Source organism: Rhinopithecus roxellana, chromosome 15 (genome assembly GCF_007565055.1).
Source record: "Rhinopithecus roxellana isolate Shanxi Qingling chromosome 15, ASM756505v1, whole genome shotgun sequence".
NCBI classification, from domain to species: Eukaryota; Metazoa; Chordata; class Mammalia; order Primates; family Cercopithecidae; genus Rhinopithecus; species Rhinopithecus roxellana.
Window position 1 is genome coordinate 84,608,203 of NC_044563.1, and position 15,862 is coordinate 84,624,064.

The 15,862-nt window shown below is 40.8% G+C and overlaps 3 protein-coding genes across 3 annotated transcripts; all 3 read right to left on the minus strand.

Moving 5' to 3' along the window:
* Positions 1-1,169: 1,169 nt before the first annotated feature.
* Positions 1,170-2,817, minus strand: LOC104659500 (hemoglobin subunit epsilon-4-like). The gene is made up of 3 exons (XM_010359560.2): positions 2,682-2,817; positions 2,338-2,560; positions 1,170-1,465 (listed from the first exon to the last, which is right to left on the minus strand). Exons 2-3 carry the CDS (start codon positions 2,485-2,487, stop codon positions 1,337-1,339), a joined length of 279 nt encoding a protein of 92 aa, XP_010357862.2. The 5' UTR covers positions 2,488-2,560; positions 2,682-2,817; the 3' UTR covers positions 1,170-1,336.
* Positions 2,818-7,404: 4,587 nt separating this feature from the next.
* Positions 7,405-9,050, minus strand: LOC104659257 (hemoglobin subunit gamma-like). The gene is made up of 3 exons (XM_030917227.1): positions 8,853-9,050; positions 8,507-8,729; positions 7,405-7,623 (listed from the first exon to the last, which is right to left on the minus strand). Exons 1-3 carry the CDS (start codon positions 8,942-8,944, stop codon positions 7,495-7,497), a joined length of 444 nt encoding a protein of 147 aa, XP_030773087.1. The 5' UTR covers positions 8,945-9,050; the 3' UTR covers positions 7,405-7,494.
* Positions 9,051-12,304: 3,254 nt separating this feature from the next.
* Positions 12,305-13,938, minus strand: LOC115893465 (hemoglobin subunit gamma-like). Its single transcript, XM_030917228.1, has 3 exons — positions 13,741-13,938; positions 13,395-13,617; positions 12,305-12,517 (listed from the first exon to the last, which is right to left on the minus strand). Exons 1-3 carry the CDS (start codon positions 13,830-13,832, stop codon positions 12,389-12,391), a joined length of 444 nt encoding a protein of 147 aa, XP_030773088.1. The 5' UTR covers positions 13,833-13,938; the 3' UTR covers positions 12,305-12,388.
* Between the last annotated feature and the right edge of the window lie 1,924 nt (positions 13,939-15,862).

Genomic DNA, 15,862 nt, shown 5'->3' on the forward strand with positions numbered 1-15,862 from the left:
CTGACTATACCTGAGTTAGACTTTGTCTAATCAGTTCTATATATACACATGTGAATCAATTTTCCTACATTTCCCTATTTATTATGTCACTCTTATATGCAAGAATTTTCAGTGATTTTTGCTCAAAGCAATAGCCATTTTTCTTGCTTCGTCTGGTCTCTGCATCCAGTTTCCCTAATTTTATATCACCCTGCCTCTTTTAAATGTCCATATTCTCCTCTACCAACTTGACCTAACATGCTAATTCCTAAATCTCAGCCTTTTAATCTGCTGTTTACTCACATAAACAAGACTTTTGTCTTCAACAGAAATCAATTGTTTTCAATATTGATTGGTAATAATTTTTTATTCATAAAAATTGTATATATTTGTGAATGCACACATATGTATATATAGAAAGAGAATAAAGTCACTACCACCAAAAACAATAAAACTTGTATATATTTATAGAAACAGAGAGCCGAACAAAGAGATTTATTATTTATCGGGTAGTGCAATAAAGACTTTCCACGTATCAATTCAATTAATTTTTACAAAAATCCTTTAAGGAAAATAAATATGATAAATCTACCATATTTACAGCTTAATGGAATTATAAACATGTTTCAGGTCACAGAGGCAGCAGATGAAGTACAGATGAAAACTGTCTTGCCAGCTCACATGCCTTAGAGATAATTCTCCACTAATACCATTGAAGATATTGAGAGAAAGTTCAGGGTTTGGCCCTTGATTGGTCTCTAGGAAGCCCCATCCCCACTGCATTATAAATCATCAAAATATGTTGTTTAAAATAAGTAGAAGTGAACTACAGTCACCAAATGAGCTATATCCTGAGTTCATACAAATAATAGCCTATACAGAATCTCTAATTTGAGTCCTAACATACCTCTACACACTATCGACAATCCTCTTACATCTCTAAACAGTACCTCCATTGCCCTCCCTTTCTCTAAAGACATTGTCTTATTCTAGGGACGATTTCCCCTTCCTAGGAATAACTACTCCACTAAAGCCACCCACAAGTTCTCTCTTATCTTGCAGGATTGCAAGAAAGTATCTTCTTTACCCTTAAACTCCCATTCTCCAATGTTCTCATTTTCATCAGAAATGGTGGGTCCTTTTGGCTGAATCAATGTAAAATATAAAGACAGAAAAAGAATATAATGATATTTCTTAGAGAGCATATTTCTTTATTTTATTTTTATCATGCAGGAACTGAATCTGCAGGCAGGATACTGCTCTTCTCCCCAGTATCCCCCGTCTAAAGGAAATGAGCTTTTGGGACATAGGTACAAACATAGTGGACCAATAGGTACAAACATAGCGGACAGGGAACTCACTGGCCCTTGAGGGCTACAGCGTTAGCCACAGCATTTGTGGGTTCCTGCCAAGAAGCCTGTATCTGTAGGGTAAACTCCTTGCTGAAGTGGGTTGCCAAAATAATCAATATCACGTTGCTTAAGAGCTGGGGAGGGAGTGAAGATAAAAAGAAAATGGTACATAGTGAATAGAAGGCCTCAAGCTGGACTTGCAGTACATAGATACAACTCTTACTTCCTTTTTGACCAGAGTTTGAGCAACTCTCAGTCTTATTCTCACAAAGGCAAGTTCACCATTATGGGATAGACATCAGCTTCAATATGACTGCCAGCCCTGCACCTCCCATTGTGTCCTATCCTTCTTTTACTTGCTATGCCAACTCACTACCCCAGCACAGTGTGATTAATTGCTTCACTTTTTAAGAGACTCTGTCCTTTTTAAAAACTAGGATAACAGTACTTCAAGAAGCTGTAAGGGATAGGGTAAGTCCCCAGTCATCACACACATACAATTTTCCCAAACACTCATAACAAAGAATCCTGTACCATGTGCACAAAAGTATACCATCATCATTCAGAAGGAAATATCCTCTTTTTAAAAGCTTGCCATTAATCTTTCTAGTTGATCTTTTTCTGACCTCCAGGACTATGCAGAAAAGTGTCTATTAATTTTCACAGAAAATTTCAGTGACTAAAGGAAAGATGTTATTTTCTCTATCTTAACTTCCATTCCCTCATCCAAAAACACTCAGTTTAATTTTGGCCAGAATTTTTTATAAGACGTGTTTTTCAGAGCTATCAAGTGGTAAGTGCCCTTCCATTATTCATAGTCCTTGCTCTACCAAATTTCAGTTATGTTATTTAGAGCAACATAACTCTCAAAAACGATCCCACCGCTGAAATATCATATCCCATAGCTGACTCATAGCACAAGAGAAACCCACCTCTGCTTTCAAAAGCACCCATGGTGCAAATATCTAAGGGTAAAGAAGAAAGCATGAGTGTACTTAGTACTCACCAGGAAGTTCTCAGGGTCCACGTGCAGCTTGTTACAGTACAGGTCACTCAGCATAGCAAAGGTGCCTTTGAGGTCATCCATGAGCATAATAGCTTTTCCGAAGTGGATCAGCACCTTCTTGCCATGTGCCTTGACTTTGGGGTTGCCCATTATTGCACAGTCAGAGCCCAGATAGCCAAAAGTTTCAAAGTACCTCTGGGTCCATGGGTAGACAACCAGGAGACTGAGGGACAGTCATAATCACAGAGCAGATGCAAAATCAGACTATGTAAGACAATGGGCTAGTCCCTCTTTCAGAAACACTTTCTGCCTTTCTGCACCTCGCCCTGGCTTCCGATACTTACCTGCCCAGAATCTCACCTCCAGCTTTCTCACCTAAACTTGCTTCACAGGCTAGCGGCAGCAGCCTTCTCGTCAGCAGTGAAATGCACCATGGTGTCAGATCTGGGAGTTTCCTGGCGATCACAGATGAGACAGAAGTATGCCTGCACTTCTGCTTCTTGTGTGGCTTTTATTTCTCCTCTCTGGCCCCCAGCCCTTTGCCTCTCTCAGTGAAATGAATCTATTGGTCAAGGGTGGGTTATGACTTCAGGGGTGGGGTTTGGGCAAGGGAAGTTTTGCAAGATGGACATTCAAGTTTCTGATAGAATCCAGGTGGCCTTCTCAGGGGAACTTTGCTGTTCAGGCTTAATTTGAAACTTTACTTCTTTCCCCTCCATTTTCCTACACTACCCACCCCCATCCAGTCTGCAGTTTATTTCTCAAAGTCTTCACCAGTGGCTGCTAATAACCTGAATGCTGACAAATAGGAATAAGTTAGAGCTGAAAAGGATAAGAATTACAAATATCTTAGCCATCAATTCCTGGGTCAGGAGTTGTGACAATGTAACAACGTGTTATTCATCCAGGCTTTATGTGGAAGAAGCCACAGCCTTTCTTGGTTTTCAATTCTCTTGAGACTACATTGAGTACACAATTTCATCCTCTCTCTCTCTCTCTCTCTCTCTCTCTCTCTCTCTCTCTCTCTGCAAGCTCCACCTCCCTGATTCACACCATTCTCCTGCCTCAGCCTTCGGAGTAGCTGGGACTACAGGCACCTGCCACCATGCCTGGCTAACTTTTTGTATTTTTAGTAGAGATGAGGTTTCGCCATGTTAGCCAGGATGGTCTTGATCTCCTGACCTCGTGATCCACCCGCCTTGGCCTCCCAAATTGCTGGGATTACAGGCGTGAGCCACCGCGCCCGGCCAATTTCATCACTTTTTAGAATAGAATAGAAATAAACACCTCTATCGAGCATCCATTTGGAAGAAAGCAGAATAAGAAACAAAGTAGGGAAGTAAGGGGAAAACTGGGTTTTATTACTGTGTTTTTAAAATCCATTTTGTAGTCAGTGTACTTATCTGAGCAAAGGAGATTTCCTCTGAATCACTCAACAATAGTCCATGTCAAATTCCACATATCTACAAAATTATGCTAGAGCATCTAATAGTGTTCGGGGAGAAGGGTGCTGCTCTGTTCAAGCAAGAGGATAGAAGAAGTTTCCATGGCCCGTGCTGGGCATTAGGTCATTTGTGTCTGGCACAGGCTTGATCTACAGTCTAATGCTGTGTTTAACTTGTCTTTATATCTAATCAGGCAGAGACATTCTTCACTGCCAATATTCCACAGACTGCTGCACGTGTCTCAGGTGCTGCACGTCTCATGCGTCTCGAACAAGCAATTTCAGGAATAGACAGGGCACGCTTCCACCGGCAGAGAGAATAACAGTTTATTTTATATTCTTAAGAGTTATTACCCTCATACTTAGAGGTTTGAGATGCTAGTTTGTGTGTTCCCCCTGAAATAAATCCTTACAAGAAATAAAGTTTAGGAGATCATCCTCATGTGTACTTCAAGGAGACTCTAAATTTCAAAGAGTTCAATACAATATATTAAAGCTGAATTTCTGATATTGGAGACACAGGATTTTAGTCTACTGGATATAGTTGAGAGGCAGTTATCTGTTTTACTTAGGAACATGGGGAGAGTTTGTAGTGACAAACAAAGTTTGAGGTAAAACCAAGAAGATTATCTTCAAGAGCAGAGATCGATGATATGAAGAAAAATAAGTGGCAACCTTGACTATATGCAGGAAACACATTTATATTGAGTTGTGGGGACTGGCCTGAGAGGACACTTCAGGTAGTGTCTTTTAATGGCCCTAAAACTAATTCCCAACAGAATGTCTGTTCATTGCCATACCTCATGTCCTTAGGTACATACATCTAAAACCCTGCATACCGGTGAACAGCTACCCCATCTTTCCGTCAGCCAACCAGGAATTCAATAGTTACTGCGAACTTCCACTTTTCTCTCACCTGCTCCAAGGAAAGTGAGACCTGCGATCACCTTCCTGTATTGATTCTTTCATGTTTGTGGCTGTTCCCCGTTTCCAATTGTTTTCCATGATTATTGCTTCTAGTGTGATCTATAGACTCTTATATCATCAATACCAGGTCATCATTGCAGTTGTCAACTTCTTCCTGTTGCATTTTATGTATTAATTCAACAAGTACATATTAGGTTCCATATGTCATCCACTAAGTTTCATATGCCATCCATTTTTCTTAATTCTGAGAATCTTAAAAGATCTAGACAGACAGATTCTTTGGTCTAATGGTGCCCTGACTGTAGTGACTAGAGGAGACCAGCATACATACTGAAATAAATGAATGAATAAAAGATTTCAGGTGGTATTACATGACTTGAAGAAACTGCATATTGTATCTACAGCCATCTGGTCTTTGAGAAACCTGACAAAAGCAAGCAATGGGGAAAGGATTTTCAATTTAATAAATGATGGGCAGAACTAGCTAGCCATATGCTGAAAAATGAAACTGGACCCCTTCCTTATACCTTATCCAAAAATTAACTCCAGATGGATTTGAGACTTAAATGAAAAACCCCAAACTCTAAAAAGCCTAGAAAAAAATAAAGGCAATACCATTCATGATATAGGCACGGGCAAAGATTTCATGATGAAAACATGAAAAGCAATTGCAGCAAAACCAAAAATGGACTAACGGAATCTAATTAAACTAAAGAGCTCCTTCACAGCAAAAGAAACTACCATCAGAGCGAAAGACAATCTACAGAACATGGAAAAATGTTTGCAATTTATTCTTCTGACAACGGCCTAACATCCAGAGTAAATAAGAAACTTAAACAACTTTACAAGAAAAAAAAAACAAACAACCCCATTAAAACCATGGCACACTTTTACCTATAAAACAAACCTGCATATCCTGCACATGTACCCCGGAATTTAAGGTAAAATTAAATTAAATCAAAAGAAAAAAATAAAAACAAATGCCATGGCAATGTCAGGAAGTTACCCTATATGGCCTAAAAAGAGAAGGCAGAAATAATCCAAAACTTGTTTAACATATCATCAAGAAATAACCATAAAAATGAACAACCAGTGGCCCTCGGGGGTGCTCTGCCTATGCAATAGTCATTCTTTTATTTCTTTACTCTCTTAAGAAACTTGCTATGACTTAAAAAAAAATGCATACTGTGAAATGGTAGTGACTGCATTTGAAGTGGGTCCTTTATGATATGATGGAGCCAGGCAGAGATGTTTGGAGAAAGAAGTTCCTGAAAGAAGGAAGGGCATGTGCCAAATTCTGAGGCTGAGGAGAAAAAAAGAAAGAAAGAATAAAAAAGAATAAAGAAATTGACATTTCACTGTGTGTAAAGACATTGCAAGGCTAGAGTAGAGCATGTTGAAGTAAACATAAGAGAAATCAAAATTAGAGAGAAGGGAACAGGCTTGTTATTTGGGTTTTACAGATGAAAGTAGAAGAATAAGTATTTTATACTGAAACTTAGGGGACCATGGGAGATTTGTAAACCTGAGATAAACATGGTCTCTAGTCCACTCAAACCCCAAGCTTATTTTTTTCTCCTTCCTCATCAGCCTTACTCAGTGCAAGGTGCTATAACAAAATACCAAAGAATGGATGGCTTCAACAACAGAATATTTTCTCACGTATCTGAAGGCTGATTTGTGGTCAGGGTTCTCTTCCTGGATTGCAGATGGCTGACTTCTCACTGTGTCCTCACTGGGAGGAAAGAGAAATGGCTTGTCTCTCTGCTTCTGATAAGGAAAAAAATTTTATGATGGGGATCTGCTCTTATAAGCTCATCTAAACCTAGTTACTTTTCAAAAGCCTCCCCTACAAGTAAGGTCAGTTGGGAGTTGGGGATTCAGCATGTAAACTTTGAGGAGACAAACATTAGATCCATAACACCATCACATTAAACTCTTACTTATACAGATGCACTAACATCCAACTATACAAAAATTCCATTGAGTAAGACTTCCAATTAATTTTGTACAAATTCTTCCCACTACTTTTGATCTCACAATGCTGATCTGTTGCTCAGACACAACATGCTCATGCTGACTTGTGAGCCTCTGCTGATTCATTTCTTACACCTAAGTCCCCACCCCCCCAGAAGCTTACAGTGAGGTCTCTTCCTGGAAATGCTGTGACCAATCTGCACACTTGAGGGCATGGGATTAATCTCACTTTCTTAGGCATCCATAAGGGCTATGAAAAGCCAGGTACCATTAGTAATAGCATTCCCCCTAACAAAATAGAAATGCTACACCTGACTAAACCTTGACCGCCGAAAGCTTGGAACACTTTCCCTTCATTAAGAACCATCCTTGCTACTCTGCTGCAATCCAACACCCAGGTCTTCACTGAAACTTTCCCCATCTCTTCCAAACCATCTGTTTCTGAGGAGTCCTGTCCTGTAGAGGTCTTTCATCCCACCAGACTTCTCCTACACCTTTTATACCCACTTGCATAACTCCCAAGTACAAGTTTCTTTATTGCCTAGTTCTTTCAATTGCTCATCAAAACCCACATCTCATGTAAACAAAAAAGTGAGGAGTATGCACATGACACTAACACACACAGCCATGTACAAATACACATACACACATCCCTCAACATAAAACCCTTTGTGGCTCATATATTTTAAAAGATGTAAAAAAAGAGCTGAAGACAACCATTTGTGATCACTTAGCAGAATAGATTTATTATTTTTATTGCTTGCAGAATAAAGTCTATCCTTGAAAGCTCTGCATCGTGGGCAGGGGGCTCAGTGGTATCTGGAGGACAGGGCACTGGCCACTCCAGCCACCATCTTCTGCCAGGAAGCCTGCACCTCAGGGGTGAATTCTTTGCCGAAATGGATTGCCAAAACAGTCACCAGCACATTTCCCAGGAGCTGTTGAGATGAAAGGAGACAACAAAAATGGACCCATAGTGAGCTGAGAGCTCCAGCCTGGCCTCCAGAAACTACACATCCAGCTTCCACCCAGAATCAAGCCTATGTTAACTTCCCTCAAAGCCTGAGATTTTGCCTTCCCATTAAATGCAGGGAGTTGTTCCCCTTGCAGCACGAGTCACTGGCCAAAATTTAAATCTTGCTGTCTTCTTGCCACCACAAACCCTGGATGTTGTAGGCTGAAAACATTAAAAGAAATACATGCACACACACACACACACACACACACACACACACACACACACACACACCTGGCTTTCAAAATCTACTCTAGCCCAAATGTTTCAATTGTTCCTCACCCCTGGACACACTTTGCCCCCATCTGGAATTAGAGGATATAAGTTTGTAATGAAGTGATAGCAGCATTTTGTATGTGTCCAGCTGATACAGGAATAGCCTCAGACTCTGGCCACCAGAGTTCCCCACTTTGACTGGGCCAATATATGCCTTCTGCCAGCATCTTTTTAATGACCATACTTGTCCTGCCTCCAGATAGATGTTTTAAAACAAATAACAAAAATGAGGGAAAGATGAAAGTTCTTTCTACCGGAATCTAATAAAGAAAAGTCATTTTCCTCATTTCCACCTCTCTTTTCTCAAAGTCAAAATTGTCCGTCTAGATTTTTAGAGGCACTCCTTAGGCCCTAAAACATTACCATTGGGTCTCAGCCCAGTTAGTCCTCTGCAGTTTCTTCACTCCCAGCCCCAGTATCTTCAAATAGCTCACACCCAGCAGGTAGATTCAGCTGTCTTCAGATCAATACTCAGTTGTCTAAGTTGCCTTGAGACTGAACTCTGAAACTGCTGAAACTCCTGGACTCACCCTGAAGTTCTCAGGATCCACATGCAGCTTGTCACAGTGCAGCTCACTCAGCTGGGCAAAGGTGCCCTTGAGATCATCCAGGTTCTTTATGGCATCTCCCAAGGAAGTCAGCACCTTCTTGCCATGTGCCTTGACCTTGGGGTTGCCCATGACGGCAGAGGCAGAGGACAGGTTGCCAAAGCTGTCAAAGAACCTCTGGGTCCATGGGTAGACAACCAGGAGCCTGTGAGATTGAACAAGAGCAGTTTGACAGTCAGAAAGTGCCACAAATCCTGAGAAGCGGCCTGGACTTTTGCCAGGCACAGGGTCCTTCCTTCCCTTTCTTGTCCTGGTCACCAGGGCCTACCTTCCCAGGGTTTCTCCTCCAGCATCTTCCACATTCACCTTGCCCCACAGGCTTGTGATAGTAGCCTTGTCTTCCTCTGTGAAATGACCCATGGCGTCTGGACTAGGAGCTTATTGATAATCTCAGCCGTTCCAGAAGCGAGTGTGTGGAACTGCTGGAGGGTGCTTCCTTTTATTCTTCATCCCTAGCCAGCCGCCGGCCCCTGGCCTCACCTGATAGTCTAAGACTATTGGTCAAGGTTGCCTTGTCAAGGCTATTGGTCAAGGCAAGACTGGCCAACCCATGGGTGGAGTTCAGCCAGGGACCGTTTCAGACAGATATTTGCATTGAGATAGTGTGGGGAAGGGGCCCCCAAGAGGATACTGCTGCTTAATTTTTTTTTTATAGCCTTTGCCTTGTTCCGATTCAATCATTCCAATTTTTCTCTAATTTGTTCTTCCCTTTAGCTAGTTTCCTTCTTCCACCACAGAAGATACCAGGACTTCTTTTGTCAGCCTTTTTTACCTTCTCGTCTCTAGCTCCAGTGAGGCCTGGAGATTAAAGTTAAAGCATGCACCAATTTTTTGGTTCGGGGATTGTGACATGTGTTTTAGGCATAGGTCCAGGATTTTTGATGGGACAAATCTTAGTCTTTTTCAGTTAGTAGTGGTTTCTAAGGAAAAAGTGCTACACTTCTTTTTGAATATACTCTCTGTGGCTTTTTCTGTTATCTCTTAAGTTCTCAATAGTGCAGTGAAAACAATTCCTATAAAGTCAGTTTCAGTGCAGTAATAGATTACTGTTATGTAATATAAGACCTAATCCTTACCTCAATCTCTACTTATCTCTACCTATTTGAAATAAATCATGCCTGTTTCATCTTAGAAAAGATATTTGATTCCATATTCAGGTATGTATATATATACCATATGATGTGTATTTATCACTGGGTAAGTGTGTGTGCTGGCTGATGACCAGGGTTTCGGTGTAGCTCTTTTATCCTCAGTAAAGATGATGGTGGAATGTTCTTTGCCAAGTACTCTGCATTAGAATTAATTATCTTGTATAGATGCTAGGTTCACTTCTCAGGGAATCTTATTCTAAGACATAAGACATGTGTGTATATGGAAAACAACTGTAGAGAAGCAAGGGCTGTTTTTATTGGCTAATAGTCCACACACTATGACGACCCAAATATCAGTGTACTTTAGACAGCTTTATTTCTAACACAGTGCTGTTTCTGACATATAGGACCATTAACAGGGTAAGAAGTATTTCTGCTGGTTTTTTGGTTCTGTTTTGCTTTTGGTTAGTTTGTTTTTGTTTTTCTCTGGAAGTGATCCATGATCTCAAACCTTGCTAGATTATAATGCCAAGAAGCTCTGGGATTCTGGCTTATTGGAGGTGAGCTGTATCTTCAAATTAGTTTATCCCCTAAGCTATCAGATTGATTGAAATTGGTGAAATCCTTTCAGCCTTCATGATCCTGTGTAAAGATTATATCTGCTCATTGATAAAGATGGCTAAAAGACCAGAAAGTTACACATTTGCCCATGTAACAAGCCTGCACATCCTGCACATGTACCTTGGAAATTAAAATGAAATGAAATAAAATTAAAAGGAAAAAATGCCATGGCAACATCAGGAAGTTATCTTTTATGGTCTAAAAATGGGCGGCATAAATAATTTACCCCTTGTTTAGCATACTATTGAAAAATAACAATAAAAATCGGCAACGAGCAGCCCTTGGGGCTACTCTGCCTATGAAGTAGCCATTCATTTATTCCGTTACTTTAATTTTTTATAAACTTGTCTTACAAAAAAAAAAAAACAAGAAAGAAAGTGTGAATTGTGAAATGGTAGTGAATGACAGCATTTGAAGTGGGTCCTTTATGGTATGATGGAGCCAGGCACAAGATGTTTGAAGAAAGAAGTTCCTGAAAATAAGAAGGGCATGTAGAAAACTGTGAGGCTGAGGAGAAAAATGAAAGAAAGAAATATAAAGAAAGAACTTGACATTTCACTGCATATAAATACATTACAAGCCTAAAGTACATTGAAGAAAAAATAGGAGAAATCAAAGTTAGAGAGAAGGGCTCAAGCTTACGACTTGGGTCTTACAGATGAGAGTAGTAGAGTAGGTATTTTATACTGAAACATAGGGGACCAGGGGAGATTTGTAAACCTGAGATAAACATGGTTTCTAATCCACTGAACACCCAAGCTTATTTTTTTCTCCTTCTTCATCTGCCTTACTTAGTGCAAGGTGCTATAACAAAATAGCATAGACCGGATGGCTTCAACAACAGAATTTTTTCTCACATTTCTGCTGGTTCCTGGTCAGGGCTCTCTTCCTGGGTTGCAGATGGCTGACTCCTCACTGTGTCCTCACCAGAAGGAAGAGAAATGGCTAATTCTCTGCTTCTGATGAGGAAAATAATTCTTTGAGAGCGATCTGCTCTCATGAGCTCATCTAAACCTAATTACTTTTCCAAAGGCTCCCCGACAAATGGTGCCAACTGGGAGTTGGGGATTTAGCATGTGAATTTCCTGGAGACACAAGCATTAGGTTCATAACACCATCACATTAAACTAAACTCTCCCTTATAAACATGCATTAACTTTCAATTATATAAGAATGCCAGTGAATCTGCCTTCTCAATTAATGTTATACAAATTCTTCACACTACATTTTCATCTGACAGTGCTGGTCTGCTGCTCAGGCATGACACGATGATGCTGACTTGTGAACCTCTGCTGGCTCATTTCCTTCACCTAAGTCCCCACCTCCCTAGAAGCTTACAGTGAGGTCTCTTCCTTGAAAGGCTGTGACTTAAGGGCATGGGTTTAATTTCACCTCTTTAGGCATGCATCAACACTTAAAACGAAAAGTTCCTTAGTAAAGTAAGGATCTCTTCATTGCAGTTACTGTGGAAAGAAAAATCTGTTCCCTGCTCTGATCTTTAACACCTCAACCTCCCCATAGAGCCTCATAAGGACTGAGAAAAGTCAGATGCTATTAGAAATAGGATTGCCCCTAATAAAATAGAATGGCTATCCCTGCCTAAACCTTGACTTCCTAAATTTGGAACACTTTTTCTTCGTTGAGCACCTTCCTCACTGCTGTGCTGCAATCCAGCCCCCAGATCTTCAATGAAACTTTCCCCATCTCTTCCAAACCATCTGTTTCTGAGGAGTCCTGTCCTGTAGAGGTCTTTCATCCCACCAGACTTCTCCTACACCTTTTATACCCACTTGCATAACTCCCAAGTACAAGTTTCTTTATTGCCTAGTTCTTTCAATTGCTCATCAAAACCCACATCTCATGTAAACAAAAAAGTGAGGAGTATGCACATGACACTAACACACACAGCCATGTACAAATACACATACACACATCCCTCAACATAAAACCCTTTGTGGCTCATATATTTTAAAAGATGTAAAAAAAGAGCTGAAGACAACCATTTGTGATCACTTAGCAGAATAGATTTATTATTTTTATTGCTTGCAGAATAAAGTCTATCCTTGAAAGCTCTGCATTGTGGGCAGGGGGCTCAGTGGTATCTGGAGGACAGGGCACTGGCCACTCCAGCCACCATCTTCTGCCAGGAAGCCTGCACCTCAGGGGTGAATTCTTTGCCGAAATGGATTGCCAAAACAGTCACCAGCACATTTCCCAGGAGCTGTTGAGATGAAAGGAGACAACAAAAATGGACCCATAGTGAGCTGAGAGCTCCAGCCTGGCCTCCAGAAACTACACATCCAGCTTCCACCCAGAATCAAGCCTATGTTAACTTCCCTCAAAGCCTGAGATTTTGCCTTCCCATTAAATGCAGGGAGTTGTTCCCCTTGCAGCACGAGTCACTGGCCAAAATTTAAATCTTGCTGTCTTCTTGCCACCACAAACCCTGGATGTTGTAGGCTGAAAACATTAAAAGAAATACATGCACACACACACACACACACACACACACACACACACACACACCTGGCTTTCAAAATCTACTCTAGCCCAAATGTTTCAATTGTTCCTCACCCCTGGACACACTTTGCCCCCATCTGGAATTAGAGGATATAAGTTTGTAATGAAGTGATAGCAGCATTTTGTATGTGTCCAGCTGATACAGGAATAGCCTCAGACTCTGGCCACCAGAGTTCCCCACTTTGACTGGGCCAATATATGCCTTCTGCCTGCATCTTTTTAATGACCATACTTGTCCTGCCTCCAGATAGATGTTTTAAAACAAATAACAAAAATGAGGGAAAGATGAAAGTTCTTTCTACCGGAATCTAATAAAGAAAAGTCATTTTCCTCATTTCCACCTCTCTTTTCTCAAAGTCAAAATTGTCCGTCTAGATTTTTAGAGGCACTCCTTAGGCCCTAAAACATTACCATTGGGTCTCAGCCCAGTTAGTCCTCTGCAGTTTCTTCACTCCCAGCCCCAGTATCTTCAAATAGCTCACACCCAGCAGGTAGATTCAGCTGTCTTCAGATCAATACTCAGTTGTCTAAGTTGCCTTGAGACTGAACTCTGAAACTGCTGAAACTCCTGGACTCACCCTGAAGTTCTCAGGATCCACATGCAGCTTGTCACAGTGCAGCTCACTCAGCTGGGCAAAGGTGCCCTTGAGATCATCCAGGTTCTTTATGGCATCTCCCAAGGAAGTCAGCACCTTCTTGCCATGTGCCTTGACCTTGGGGTTGCCCATGACGGCAGAGGCAGAGGACAGGTTGCCAAAGCTGTCAAAGAACCTCTGGGTCCATGGGTAGACAACCAGGAGCCTGTGAGATTGAACAAGAGCAGTTTGACAGTCAGAAAGTGCCACAAATCCTGAGAAGCGGCCTGGACTTTTGCCAGGCACAGGGTCCTTCCTTCCCTTTCTTGTCCTGGTCACCAGGGCCTACCTTCCCAGGGTTTCTCCTCCAGCATCTTCCACATTCACCTTGCCCCACAGGCTTGTGATAGTAGCCTTGTCTTCCTCTGTGAAATGACCCATGGCGTCTGGACTAGGAGCTTATTGATAATCTCAGCCGTTCCAGAAGCGAGTGTGTGGAACTGCTGGAGGGTGCTTCCTTTTATTCTTCATCCCTAGCCAGCCGCCGGCCCCTGGCCTCACCTGATAGTCTAAGACTATTGGTCAAGGTTGCCTTGTCAAGGCTATTGGTCAAGGCAAGACTGGCCAACCCATGGGTGGAGTTCAGCCAGGGACCGTTTCAGACAGATATTTGCATTGAGATAGTGTGGGGAAGGGGCCCCCAAGAGGATACTGCTGCTTAATTTTTTTTTTATAGCCTTTGCCTTGTTCCGATTCAATCATTCCAATTTTTCTCTAATTTGTTCTTCCCTTTAGCTAGTTTCCTTCTTCCACCACAGAAGATACCAGGACTTCTTTTGTCAGCCTTTTTTACCTTCTCGTCTCTAGCTCCAGTGAGGCCTGGAGATTAAAGTTAAAGCATGCACCAATTTTTTGGTTCGGGGATTGTGACATGTGTTTTAGGCATAGGTCCAGGATTTTTGATGGGACAAATCTTAGTCTTTTTCAGTTAGTAGTGGTTTCTAAGGAAAAAGTGCTACACTTCTTTTTGAATATACTCTCTGTGGCTTTTTCTGTTATCTCTTAAGTTCTCAATAGTGCAGTGAAAACAATTCCTATAAAGTCAGTTTCAGTGCAGTAATAGATTACTGTTATGTAATATAAGACCTAATCCTTACCTCAATCTCTACTTATCTCTACCTATTTGAAATAAATCATGCCTGTTTCATCTTAGAAAAGATATTTGATTCCATATTCAGGTATGTATATATATACCATATGATGTGTATTTATCACTGGGTAAGTGTGTGTGCTGGCTGATGACCAGGGTTTCGGTGTAGCTCTTTTATCCTCAGTAAAGATGATGGTGGAATGTTCTTTGCCAAGTACTCTGCATTAGAATTAATTATCTTGTATAGATGCTAGGTTCACTTCTCAGGGAATCTTATTCTAAGACATAAGACATGTGTGTATATGGAAAACAACTGTAGAGAAGCAAGGGCTGTTTTTATTGGCTAATAGTCCACACACTATGACGACCCAAATATCAGTGTACTTTAGACAGCTTTATTTCTAACACAGTGCTGTTTCTGACATATAGGACCATTAACAGGGTAAGAAGTATTTCTGCTGGTTTTTTGGTTCTGTTTTGCTTTTGGTTAGTTTGTTTTTGTTTTTCTCTGGAAGTGATCCATGATCTCAAACCTTGCTAGATTATAATGCCAAGAAGCTCTGGGATTCTGGCTTATTGGAGGTGAGCTGTATCTTCAAATTAGTTTATCCCCTAAGCTATCAGATTGATTGAAATTGGTGAAATCCTTTCAGCCTTCATGATCCTGTGTAAAGATTATATCTGCTCATTGATAAAGATGGCTAAAAGACCAGAAAGTTACACATTTGCCCATGTAACAAGCCTGCACATCCTGCACATGTACCTTGGAAATTAAAATGAAATGAAATAAAATTAAAAGGAAAAAATGCCATGGCAACATCAGGAAGTTATCTTTTATGGTCTAAAAATGGGCGGCATAAATAATTTACCCCTTGTTTAGCATACTATTGAAAAATAACAATAAAAATCGGCAACGAGCAGCCCTTGGGGCTACTCTGCCTATGAAGTAGCCATTCATTTATTCCGTTACTTTAATTTTTTATAAACTTGTCTTACAAAAAAAAAAAAAAAAAAAAACAAGAAAGAAAGTGTGAATTGTGAAATGGTAGTGAATGACAGCATTTGAAGTGGGTCCTTTATGGTATGATGGAGCCAGGCACAAGATGTTTGAAGAAAGAAGTTCCTGAAAATAAGAAGGGCATGTAGAAAACTGTGAGGCTGAGGAGAAAAATGAAAGAAAGAAATATAAAGAAAGAACTTGACATTTCACTGCATATAAATACATTACAAGCCTAAAGTACATTGAAGAAAAAATAGGAGAAATCAAAGTTAGAGAGAAGGGCTCAAGCTTACGACTTGGGTCTTACAGATGAGAGTAGTA